Raw genomic sequence first — 13,110 nt, forward strand, 5'->3', positions numbered from 1 at the left:
TCCTCACCTTTTGCTAGTTTGTCTGTCGGTATTGAGCTGCCGGAGGTGTTCCCGTAATTGTGTCCAGCCTATGAGTCACATCCTTCAGTTGTCTCTCCAAATCTTCTGTATATCTAGAAAGTCTAAAACAAAATAACAAAGGAGATTGAAGGAGTTTTGGAATGTTTGCCTTTGTGAACCTGATAGCAACCCATAAAGTATAAAATTCCACAAAACCAGAAGAAAACTGGTTAGTCACTTAGCAGTCTAATAGTACATACTGATTCAGATATAAATTTCATTGAATTCATTGTGTAAATGTAAACTTCATTGAGTTAATAGGCACAGAACTGTAGCCTAAATCTTTTACCCTGAATAATTTTGTAAAGATACACGTTATATATGAAATGGCTACAATGTAAAGTAGTATACAGCTTGTACAGCAGTGTAAATGTGCTATCCCCTCAAAGTAATGCAACACAGAACCATTAATGTCTAAACTGCTGGCAATATAAGTAAATACACTCCTAAGTGATAATGTCCAAATAGGGCCCAAAGTGTCAATATTTTTGTGTGGCCACCATTATTTTTCAACACTGCCGTAACCCTCTAGGGCATAGAAAACCAGAGTTTCACAGGTGGCCACTGGAGTCCTCTTCTACTCCTCCATGATGATGTCACTGAGCTGGTGGATGTTAGAGAACTTACACACGTCTACCTTCTGTTTCAGGAGGCCCCACAGATGCTCAATAAGGTTTAGGTCTGGAAACATGCTTGGCCACTCTATTACCTTTACCCTCAGCTTCTTTAGCAAGGCAGTGGTTGTTTTGGATGTGTGTTCAGGGTCATTCTCATGTTGAAATACTGTCCTGCGGCCCAGTCTCTGAAGGGAGGGGATCATGTTCTGCTTCAGTATGTCACAGTACATGTTGGCATTCATGGTTCCCTCAATGAACTGTAGCTCCCCAGTGCCGGCAGCACTCATGCAGCCCCAGACCATGACATTCCCACCACCATGCTTGACTGTAAAGGCAAGACACACTTGTCTTTGTACTACTCAACTGGTTGACACCATCTGAACTAAATACGTTTATCTAGGTCTCATTGGACATGGTTCCAGAAATCCATGTCTTTAGTCTGCTTGATGGCAGCAAACAGTTGCTGACTTTCTTCTCCATCATCTTTAGAAGAGGCTTCCTTCTGGGATGACAGCCCTGCAGTTCAATTTGATTCAGCCTGTGGTGTATGGTGTGAGCACCGAAAGGCTGACATCTCTCCCCCATCCCTTCAAACTCTGCAGCAATGCCTGCAGCACTCATGTGTATTTTCCAAAGCCAACCCTTGTATATTATGAGCATGGGCACTCAACTTCTTTGGTCGACCATGGTGAGACCTGTTCTGACTGGAACCTGTCCTGTAAAACCACTGTATGGTCTTGGCCACAGAGCTGCAGCTCAGTTTCAGGGTTTTGGCAATTTTCTTATAGCCTAGGCCAGTAATGGCGAACCTAGATATGGCACACAGAGCCATATCTGCTGACACACAAGCTGTTGCCCTAGCTCAGCTCCAATGTGCATGTGTGTGCCGGCCAGCTGATTTTTGGCCTGCACAGAGGCTCTGGGGAGGAGTGTTTTTGGCTTCCAGAGAACCTCCAGGGGGATGGGGGAGGTTGTTTTTACCCTCCCTTGGTTCCAGGGAAGCCTTTGGAGCCTGGGAAGGGCAAATCACGAGCCTACTGGGCCCACCAGAAGTTGGGAAATAGGCCATTTCCGTCCTCCAGAGGAGTGAGAGAAACTGTTTTCACCCTCCCCAGGCATTGAATTATGGGTTTGGGCACTCGTGCATGCGCGATAACACACGCGCATGCTCTTTCGGTACCCAAGGGGAAAAAAGGTTTCCCATCACTGGCCTAGGCCATCTTTATGTAGAGCAACAATTTCAGATCCTCAGAGTTCATTGCCATGAAGTGCAATGTTGAACTTCTAGTGACCAGTATGAGAGAGAGCGATAACATCAAATTTAACACACCTGTTCCCCCTTCATGCCTGAGACCTTGTAATACTAATGTGTTACATGGTATCAGGGAGGGAAAATAGCTAATTGTCCCCCCCCCCCCAATTTGGACATAATCACTTAGGGGTGTATTCACTTTTGTTGCCAGCAGTTTAGACATTAATGGCTGTATGTTGCATTATTTTGAGGGGACAGCAGTCACTCTTATACAAACTCACTACTTTACACTGTAGCCAAGTGTCATTTCTTCAGTGTTGTCACATGAAAAGTTATATTTAAATCAGTGATGGGTTGCTCACGGTTCGGACCGGTTCTTAGAACCAGTAGTGCCATCCATCTGCCCAAGACACTTCTGTGCATGCACAGAACCTTTTGCGCATGCGCAGAAGTGTTGTGTATGCACACACACGCAAGCGCATGAACCGGTAGCAAAAATATTTACAACCCAACACTGGTTTTAAATATTTACAAAATGTGAGGGCGGGAGTATTCACTTCTGTGATACACTTCTACATTAGGGGCTGTATAAGCTAACTCTTAAATTGAACCCTTTCGTTTTAAGATAACAACGAACAGCCGTTTTCTTTAGAACCCAAAAATGCCTCAGTAGAATTTTCTAAGAACTTTGTATCAAAGGAGGACAACACCTGACCTAAAACAATTAGCACTAACAGTTGCTAACTGCAGCATTACGACTACACAAATGATATGGTATGGATTAAAAGCTAGATCCCTAAATTTGCATTTGGTGGGCAACATAATGATGTCTGACAGCCACATTGAGGAAAACGCTGATGCGATGTAGGAAGAGGCAAAATTTGTTGATATTTCAGTTCGAAAGTTTTACTTTATAAAATATAATTACATTGTGATTGTGTAGTAAGTTACGGTATATTTTGTGTGAAGATTCCACTTTATATGTGGAACCTCAAAGTGGGGTGTTCAAATTGATTTCCTGTGATCTAAAAGGTGAACCCCAGGTCTACAAACACTGAAGACCACTGGGGTTATGATATAAACAGCAACAAACCTCTGAAATTCCCTCACAGAAACTGTGTCATACTGTCCTCCGGAAATCTGCCGCCTCATCGGATCCTGTGAGGAGAATTGGTCAGTATAATGACTTAGGAGTCAAAAGAAAAAAGAAACTGCTATTATCTCTGATTGGCAGATTCTGTGTGTTGATCAAAGCTGTATGGTTGCTATCTCACAGAAAGTGACTTTGGGCAACGTACAACAATCCAATGAAACAATACATATAAAAAGATTGTTACCTAAAAAAATCTATTGCATTTATTTAAAAACATTAAAAACTATAAAAACAGAACTAAATAAGAGAAGAAAACAATAGACGGAAGGATTTGTTGGGATCGCCTGTTTGCATAATCGGACCTTAAGGGGATTTGAAAGCTCAGGAGTGATGAGGATGACCACATCTTTCGGTGGCGGGTGAGAGAGAAGATTCCTCAATACAGATATCATGGCACAAACGGTGCCTGTCAAATGTAGCTCTCTACATTTCTACATCTGGGGTGTCAAACTGGCAGCCCACGGGCCAGATGTGTCACGCACAGGCCACGCCCACCCCAGCTCCGCGAAAGGGAACAGAATCACAAAATATTGTATGATTTGAATGAGACACGGTGAGTTTGACACCCATGCTCTAGATCAGTGATGGCGAACCTTCAATGCCTGGGGAGGGTAAAAACAGAGGCCAGAAACAGACTGTTTCTCAACTTCTGGTGGGCCCAGTAGGCCCGTATTTCGCCATCCCCAGACTCCAAAGGCTTCCCTGGAGGGTAAAAACGCCCTCCCCCATCTCCCTGAAGGTTCTCTGAAAGCCAAAAATGCCCTCCCAGAGCCTCTGTGTGAGCCAAAAATCAGCTGGCCGGCACACACATGCACGTTAGAGCTGAGCTAGGGCAACGGCTCGCGTGCCAGCAGATATGGCTCTCTGTGCCACCTGTGCCATAGGTTCGCCATCACTGCTCTAGATGAACATACCTATTCTATTAGATCTGGTGGGACAGGCAGATGACGTTTGGAAGAGGGCATCCCTTAAATATTTATTATTTATTTATTTATTTATTTATTTAGATTTGTATCCTGGTCACATGCTATGTAAGTGTTTAAAGATCAACATCAGCACTTTGAATTGGACCCCAAAACAACTGGTAACCAATGCAGCTTGTATAGCAGAGTCGTAATGTAAGCTCCCAGGAACATATCTAACTGCTTGCACCACTGCATTTTGCAATCAGATGAAGTTTTTATATAGACCCATGTACAGCACATTGTAACAATCCAACTACCGTATTTTGGGGAGTATAAGATGCACCTTTCCCTCCCCTAAAGGAGGCTGAAAATTTGGGTGCATTTTATAGGTAGCTTTTTCGAAGCTTTTTTCTCCAGCCCTAACGAGGTGCTAACAATCTTCCCGGTTTGCAGGATTTTTTTCATTTTTAAGAAGTTTTTTTCCAGCCCTAAGTTTTTGCAGGCTTGTTTCATTGCTACTACCTCCGAAGATTTTGTTCAGCCCTAAACAGGGGATAAGTAATGTGCTGAAGCTGACCAGATTAAGGGCGCTAGCCAAATGAATACTTGGTAGGTTGATTTTCCCTCCCTATTTCCCTCCCCCAAAACTAAGGTGCATCTTATATTCCAGTGTGTGTTATCCTCTGAAAAATACGGTATATGTCCAGATGACCAGAATATGAGTGACCTTAGTAGCCCCCCTTGATCCAGGAACAAGTGCAACTGGGGCACAACATGAAGTTGTGCAAAGGTCTTCCTAGCCATTGAGCAGGAGTCCCAACCTGCTTTTTCAAAAGACAACTGGACTTTTGAAGATATTTCACTTTTCATCCAAGAAGCTTCTTCAGTCCTGACTGAACAATGGGGAATTCAGAATTAAAGATGCTTCTTGGATGACAAGGGGACCATCTTCAAGAGAGAGAAAAAACAAAGAAAAGTTCAGCTGCCTGGATGACAGAGTATCTCCATAGACATTGAGTAGGAGTTGTGAGTTTAAGAAGACCCATAGAAATATATGCGCATATGCTTCTCAGAGGACAAGTGGGCCAGTTGATGAGAAAAATAAATGTATAAACATGGAGTACTTTGAGCTCCAGTACATCTGTCCCTGGCAAAGGAAACAGCCATTTTTAATAAAGAACATTAAATTCCTACACAAAATAGCTAAGTAACAATTCATGAAGTTGAACCTTTCCTATAAAGGAAAACATTTATTTTAATATAGGTTGATCAACACAACAGAGACAGCCTATGACCCAACAACCAGAGTATGTTTCTTGTTGGTATTGTTGGCATTTCTAAACTGATATTTTATAATCCCTTCCCCTACCTGTTTAGGTGTATGCATGTGTTCTTTATGTACTTACTCTCAGATACATGCATAGAATCAGATGAAAGTTTATGCAAAATAATTTTGCTAAGTCAATGCAACCCATTGCAAATAAATGTCTCCATGTTTGTTTGTTTGTTTTTTGGTCATGAAAAAAAGTGTACGACTCTTACCTTGTCACCAATTCTGGAGACATCCCTACTTGGATCCAGCCTAGAGATAGTCATGCAAAGGGGGAATAAAATCCAAGAATTTATTTAGATACAACATTTTAATGCTCATAACCTACCAAAAAAAGGGGAGGTCCTGATGATATTAATTAATCTAAACTTAAGTAGTGGAAATGCTTGTTTCTACTGGACAGGACTGATCATAGGCTACATTGTACACAGTCAATAAAGCCTGCCTCTTGTTGTTTGCTTTATCTTTTTCCCTGGGGAGTTCACTGCTCCTGCTGTTTTGTCAAAATGAGAAAGCTCCATTGCATCATCGCTAAAGAAGCCCAGGCCCCTTCTGGGTGACCGCTTGACACCACCACCCCTCCTGCAGCTGCTGTTGCCTTTCGGTCTCATAGTGACATCTATTTCAAGTTGATATGATGCTATTGCCTTCAACATTTTCCATTCCTCATAGTTGGCAACCAGACTGTGGGTGTAAATGAGGATAGGAAAATATAAATGCAAATAACAAAGATTGACCCCTTCCCTCATAGCATAGTGCCTAGTGAGTTTGCCCTCCAAGTGTAATTGTATAATCCATTTCAGGCATTCACTAACTTGGTTTATTGGTTGTTTTTAATTGGCAAAGAAAACTCAAGCTCCATAAACGTAGAGGACTTATAAATAAATGTACAATGTATGGATTTAAAATAGCACCTGTCACATTTAGTTCTATCATTTGTTGTTATTATTCGATTTGTATGACATTTATTCCATTCACGGAACTTGTAGCTAACAGCAGAATCAGATATTAGCATAAAAATGTTTCTTGTTTTCCAGATACACAGGGCTACCTGATCATTTGAATTACACTTAGAGACATATCAACAATCAATAGAAGGGCCCACAGAAAAGATGAAATAATGGTCAGGATGGCAACTTTTGGTCAACAAGTGAGCCGCTGCATTTTGGATTAATTGTAAGGTTTTGTGAGGTCTTCAATAGCAGGCCCTGTAGAGCTTATTACAGAAATTCAGATAAATTTCAGCAGTTACGGGATTCAGGTCAAATGAGACTTGTGACTAAATAAATTAATTACTAAGGCATGGATAGGGGATGAGGAAGAAAGCTATGTACAAAGCTATAATGAGGGATGACTTCGATTATTTATTCACTGGTGACTCAAAATCTCTTCTGCCTTGATAGGACTATAGCAATGGTCAGGATGATACTATAAAGACTCTTTATATTCCAAGCAGCAGAAAGCACTTAGTTGAATTAGGTCCATGTTCTCCTTTTAAGAAGCTAAATTTTGAAATGATGATTTGGAGAGATTTCTTGTTTAGCTGTGGTATAGTGTAATGTTTGAAATGTTTGATAGAAAGTCGTGGCTTTCTATCTTGGAGCTAGGTAGGCAGGTTTTCCAACATTTTAGGTCAATGGACAGCTTTGAAATAGAATAGAATTCTTTATTGGCCAAGTGTGATTGCACACACAAGGAATTTGTCTTTGGTGCATATGCTTTTAGCGTACATAAAAGAAAAAGATACATTTGTCAAAAATCATGAGGTACAACACTTAATAATTGTCACAGGGGTCAAATAAGCAATGAGGAAACAATCAATATTAATAAATAATGTATATTTATTAATATTGTATAATAAATATAACAAATAAGTAGTACAGACTTAGTGAATAGTTTGACAATGTTGAGGGAATTATTTGTTTAGCAGAGTGATGGCGTTCAGGAAAAAGCTGTTCTTGTGTCTACTTGTCTTGGTGTGCAGTGCTCTGTAGCAATATTTTGAGGGAAGGAGTTGAAACAGTTTATATCCAGGATGTGAGGGGTCAGTAAATACTTTCATGGCCCTCTTTTTGACTCATGTAGTATACAGGTCCTCAATGGAAGGCAGGTTGGCAGCAATTGTTTTTTCTGCAGTTCTGATTCTCTTCTGAAGTCTGTGTCAGTCTTGTTGTGTTACAGAACCAAACCAGACAGTTATACTGTTAAAGACAGTTAACTGTCTTTGAAATAATGAGAATAGGTAAAGGACCCAGTCCCAACTGGCTACCAAGTGTTGGAAATGGAAATGGCCCATAATATGATGACTCATTTTTACCTGCTGTGACCCAGAATCACATATAATCTTTACTTCCAGTAATAGTATTGATTTTGTGATTATGCAGGTACTTTTAGAAAGCAACATAGTGAGTGGCTTACCAGCCACTATTTTATTTCAAAAAGCTCTCACCTGCTCGGAAACACAACAGCAATAAGCTGAAATAAGATGGACCTCCTGGAAGGCTAGAGAAGCAAGCACGTTGCTTTGCTGATAAATGAGTGTTTTATGGTTATCTGGAAGCATCTTGAAAGCTTTTTGTGGGGGATAACCTTGGAAATCCCAACTTACCTTAGTGGCCTTTCAACATCTTGTTATCTGAATTATCTGTACATCAGGATGCCTCCTAATCTATCCTGAAGGGTCTCACTCAATGGAACAAAAACATTGGTATTCACCATCCTTTAAGACAGTGGTTCTCCACCTGGGGGTTGGGAGACCTTTGGAGGGTCAAACAACTGTTTCACAGGGGTCACCTAAGACCATGGGAAAAGGTAAATTTCCCATGGTGTTAGGAATTAAAGCTTCTATTCTGGTGCCTTGGAACATATTTTTACAATCTGACCAATCAGGCATTTACAGTGGGGTGGTATCCCTCTGACCTTCCTGCCAATCACCTTAAAGTTCTGTTAGAAGAATTGGCACTAGACTTATGGTTGGGGGTCACCACAACATGATGAACTGTATTAAGGGGTTGTGGCATTAGAAAGGTTGAGAATCACTGCTTTAAGATCATATTTGTGAATAAGAAAATTAGCTAGAAAATGAAAGACAACTGGCAATATGCCTAAAATTTGGTACCCACTTTTTCAAATATACATCTTCTGTCTCTGGTGCCTGTTTCTTCAGTTTGAGTTTGGTTAAAGCTCTATTGTAACCCTAAGCAAAAGAAATAAATAGGACTGTTAAATGGAAAGAGTTGTGATATCATAGTTGTGATATGTACAGGTTTCACGCTTCATGTGGGGCAATGTAGGAAAACCTAGTAAGGACACAAAATGATTTTAGCATACACCAAATTCTGCAATGAAAAAACAACAGTATCCTTTTGTACTGAAAATATAACATATTGCAGTTATTCCATCCAGTAAAGGTTGAAACATACTTATAAAGTGGATGGAGCTATTTAGCTCTCATCAGCTAGCCATACCCTTCTAGGATTCAAACCTAGTTCAGTTCTTTGCAAGTTTGGAACAATGACCAATGGAAGGAAAATTGAGTAACATTAGCACGTAGCAGAGTCATCTCTAAACAAATGGAAGGACATCTGCTCAGTTACACAAAAATCCAAGGCATTATTTATGGTTATAAGCACAAAAAGGCAATCTTCAATTTAGAATAATGCCAGTTGTTCTTTAACTTTTCTTTACTTCTCATTCTGTTGAACATTTCAGGAGAACATAAGTGGTAGCATACTATAATAAGCCCTGGCATTGACCATTTAAAATAATTTGCATTGAAGTAAATTACTTTAGAATTAATGGAGAAAAAGTTTTAATATCAATATGTGGGAAGGGTGCATTTTTAATTGTATGGACTACTTAAACTATCCAATAATTGAACAAATGAACAGTTAGTCTGAGCGGAAAACTTAAATAAGAATAAAAAGCCAACTCAATAAAATATTCAAAATATTGGACAATGTTAGTACTCTGTACAAGACAGTTGGATTTGTAATATATGCATTTTGAAACTGGACCTAGATGCAACGCGAGAGTTGGGGCAGCTGAGAAAGCACCAGTTTTTGTTTGAAACACTATTCTCTTTTAAGGACGTAGCAATTCTATTCTGGACTAACTGAAATTTTCTCAGTAGGTACAATAGGTATATTATGGTGAGGAAAAAGGACAATTACCGAAGCATAGATAATTGTTGTCATTTCCCCCCCCCCCCAGACAGATAAGCTTAAAGTTAGCATATGGGAAAGATGCTTTAAGCCACAAGAATCACTTGAGTCTCTCATAAATCTGAAATCTTGAAGAGAATGTGAGTCCCATCTAAAGCAAATTCATCACTTCACACTTAGGTGGCTAAATTGGCCCCTGAGAACACCCCTGATTGTTCATTTTCAACCAAACTGTTGCTGATTCTGGACAGTCAAGCATTCTCTGAGCATGAGAAACAAAGCAGGTCATTCTTCACAAATCAATGGACCTTCTGAACAGCCCTCTGCACAAACTCTCTTAGCACTTTCACAAAAGAAGCTAGACCACATATGAGAAAGAACAAAACCTCCTAGAATTCAAAAGCAGCAACTATCTTGCAGTAATTATCTAGAAATAGAACTACTGTTTGAAAATGCCTCTCCCACACCACACGATCAGAAGGCTTTCTGGAGAATCACCTTGCATTGTGTTCCTATTGACTTTCTCTACAGAAACTTAATTCTGCAGGATGAGCAAGCGTTTGTATGGTTTCTGCATGTTCATTTCTACATTAAAAATATTGCAATAGCATAATTTGTGAAAGAAAAAGACGCCTTCAGATCAGAATATGGGCAAAGCCTTTGACTCAGTGGTCCACGACAAACTACTCCTAAAACTCAAATCCTATGGCATCTCAGGACTCCTCCACAACTGGATTACTGCATTCCTGTCAAATAGGCAACAAATTGTCAAAATTGGTAGCGCCATCTCCACCCCCGCCCCTGTCATAAGCGGTGTTCCCCAGGGAAGCGTACTAGGTCCTACTCTCTTCATTCTCTACATCAATGATCTCTGTGACCATATCGAAAGCAACTGTGTTCTTTTTGCCGACGATGTGAAACTTTTCAACACCACTGATAACACACTCACTCTCCAAAAAGACCTGGACTTTGTCTCAGACTGGTCTAACACCTGGCAACTTCAAATATCAACCAACAAAAGCTCTACCCTCCACATTGGCAAAAAGAATCCTAACCGCACATACGAACTGAATAAATAATCTCTCACTGCTAACCCAGATTCTGTAAAAGACCTTGGAATACTAATATCGAATGACCTAAGTGCTAAAGCCCACTGAAACAATATCGCCAAAAAAGCTTCTAGAGTTGTTAACCTGATCCTACGCAGCTTCTGCTTAGGCAATCTCACTCTACTCACAAGAGCCTACAAAACTTTTGCCAGACCCATCTTAGACTACTGCTCATCTGTCTGAAACCCATACCACATCTCAGACATCAACACCCTTGAAAATGTCCAAAGATATTTCACCAGAAGAGCCCTTCACTCCTCCTCTCGAAACAGAATATCCTACGAAAATAGACTTACAATCTGGGCCTAGAAAGCCTAGAACTACAGCACCTAAAACATGATTTGAGTATTGCCCACAAGATCATATGCTGCAATGTCCTACCAGTCAATGACTACTTCAGCTTCAATCGCAACAACACAAGAGCATGCAACAAATTCAAACTTAATACGAACCGTGCCAAACTTGACTGTAAAAAATATGATTTCAACAATCGAGTTAGCAAAGCGTGGTACTCATTACCGGATTCAATTGTGTCAACCCTTAACCCCCAACACTTCTCCCTTAGACTCTCGACGATTGACCTCTTCAGGTTCCTAAGAGGCCATTAAGGGGCGTACATAAGTGCACTGGTGTGCCTTTCGTCCCCTGTCCAATTGTCTTTCCTTTCTTTCACCTATCATATATATTCTCTTCCTTTCATCTATCCTCTCCTCTAAGCCCACTTTCACCCTCTTTTATATTATCACATGTCTATTTTTCTTCCTATGTATTTGTGTATTGGACAAATGAATAAAATAAAAAATAAATAAATAAATAAACATTATCCCAAGATAGATAATTTTGGCTTATATGGGAATCCACTCTAAGGTAGGGGACTGAAGAGAAATTTTACTTTCTTTCCAAGAGAGCAACAAAACATCCCTCCTTTTATTCTGTAAAACTATCAATGAAGCAGCAAAGGTCTATTCACTGCTATTCATGAGCTCTGAAAAACAATTCAAGAAAAACCATTTCTTGTAATGCAAGAAACGTTCAAAGCATTTGTTAAGTAAAGCATTGAGAAAAACAATATCAGTAGCATTTAATTATATCTTGAACTAAAAATTGCAATGTAGCCAGAATATAAATGAGCAAGAGGTGGTTTAAATTCTTACCTGTTTTATAAAATCGCTGATCTCAAATTCTCTGCTTGGAATTACCGAAAAGTCAGCTTTAACTTCCGAGTATGTGTCGTTAATGATCGCCAAGAACATGTTCTATATGGGGGGAGAGGGAGAAAAACAATGTATAAATATAAATAAACAATGCATAAATATGCAAGAATATCAAAGATGTTCCAAAGTTAAACATATTAATTCCAGGATGTGAAAGATGTTTATCTAATGTGAGCTGTGGATCGAAGAGGATGCCCAAGTTGCGGACCCTCTCTGAGGGGATCAATGATTCTCCCCCCAGGGTGATGGATGGACATATGGAATTGTCTCTGGGAGACAAAACCCACAGCCACTCCGTCTTATCAGGGTTGAGTTTGAGTCTGTTGACACCCATCCAGACCCCAACAGCCTCCAGGCACTGGCACATCACATCCACTGCTACATTGACTGGACATGGGGTGGAGATGTACAACTGGGTATCATCTGCGTACTGATGATACCTCACCCCATGCCCTTGGATGATCTCGCCCAGCGGTTTCATATAGATGTTAAATAGCAGGGGGGAGAGGACCGACCCCTGAGGCACCCCACAAGGGAGAAGCCTAGAGGTCGACCTCTGACCCCCCACTAACACCGACTGCGACTGACCGGAGAGGTAGGAGGAGAACCACTGGAGAACAGTGCCTCCCACTCCCAACCCCTTCAGCCGGCACAGAAGGATTACATGGTCGATGGTATCGAAAGCCGCCGAGAGGTCGAGAAGCACCAGCAGAGAGGATAAACCCCTGTCCCGGGCCCGCCAGAGATCATCCATCAACACGACCAAAGCAGTTTCCGTGCTGTAGCTGGGCCTGAATCCTGACGGCTGAGGGCCTAGATAATTGGCTTCTTCCAAGGCCTGCTGGAGCTGGAGCGCCACCACCTTCTCAACAACCTTCCCCATAAAGGGAAGGTTGGAGACTGGCTGATAGTTGTTAAGGATGGCTGGTTCCAGGGAAGGCTTCTTGAGGAGGGGGCGCACAAGTGCCTCCTTGTAGGGATCCGGAAAGGACCCCCTCGCCAAAGAAGCATTGACAATCTCCTGGACCCAGCTCCGTGTCACCTCCCTACTGGCCAAAACCAGCCGGGAGGGACACGGATCCAGTAAGCAGGTTAGCTTATATATAGGGTTATATTCTTAGAGGTTAGGGTTATGTACACTCTCTTAGAGTCGACTTAAAAAGAGACATTAGTTATGGGCCTCTCTAAACTTGGCAATTTCTTCACCAACATCAGATAGACAACATGTATCTTCTATTCAATTGATGTCAGGATGGTTGCAGCAAACAAATCCCAATTTTGCAAACGGATTCAGTTATCTAATATTG

The 13,110-nt window shown here is 41.0% G+C and overlaps 1 protein-coding gene across 6 annotated transcripts in view; it reads right to left on the reverse strand.

The window, feature by feature from the left end:
• Positions 1-13,110, reverse strand: part of PKD2L2 (polycystin 2 like 2, transient receptor potential cation channel) — a 51,207-nt gene that overhangs the window by 11,793 nt on the left and 26,304 nt on the right. For all 6 annotated transcript variants that reach the window (XM_070739196.1, XM_070739198.1, XM_070739200.1 and 3 more), the window contains 5 exons: positions 11,744-11,845; positions 8,440-8,513; positions 5,530-5,569; positions 3,023-3,087; positions 8-122 (listed from right to left, as the gene is read on the reverse strand). In XM_070739196.1, coding sequence (XP_070595297.1) covers positions 14-122; positions 3,023-3,087; positions 5,530-5,569; positions 8,440-8,513; positions 11,744-11,845 — 390 coding nt within the window. In that variant the 3' untranslated portion in view covers positions 8-13. The remainder of the gene's footprint in view (positions 1-7; positions 123-3,022; positions 3,088-5,529; positions 5,570-8,439; positions 8,514-11,743; positions 11,846-13,110) is intronic.

This window comes from Erythrolamprus reginae, chromosome 2 (genome assembly GCF_031021105.1).
Source record: "Erythrolamprus reginae isolate rEryReg1 chromosome 2, rEryReg1.hap1, whole genome shotgun sequence".
NCBI lineage: Eukaryota > Metazoa > Chordata > Lepidosauria > Squamata > Dipsadidae > Erythrolamprus > Erythrolamprus reginae.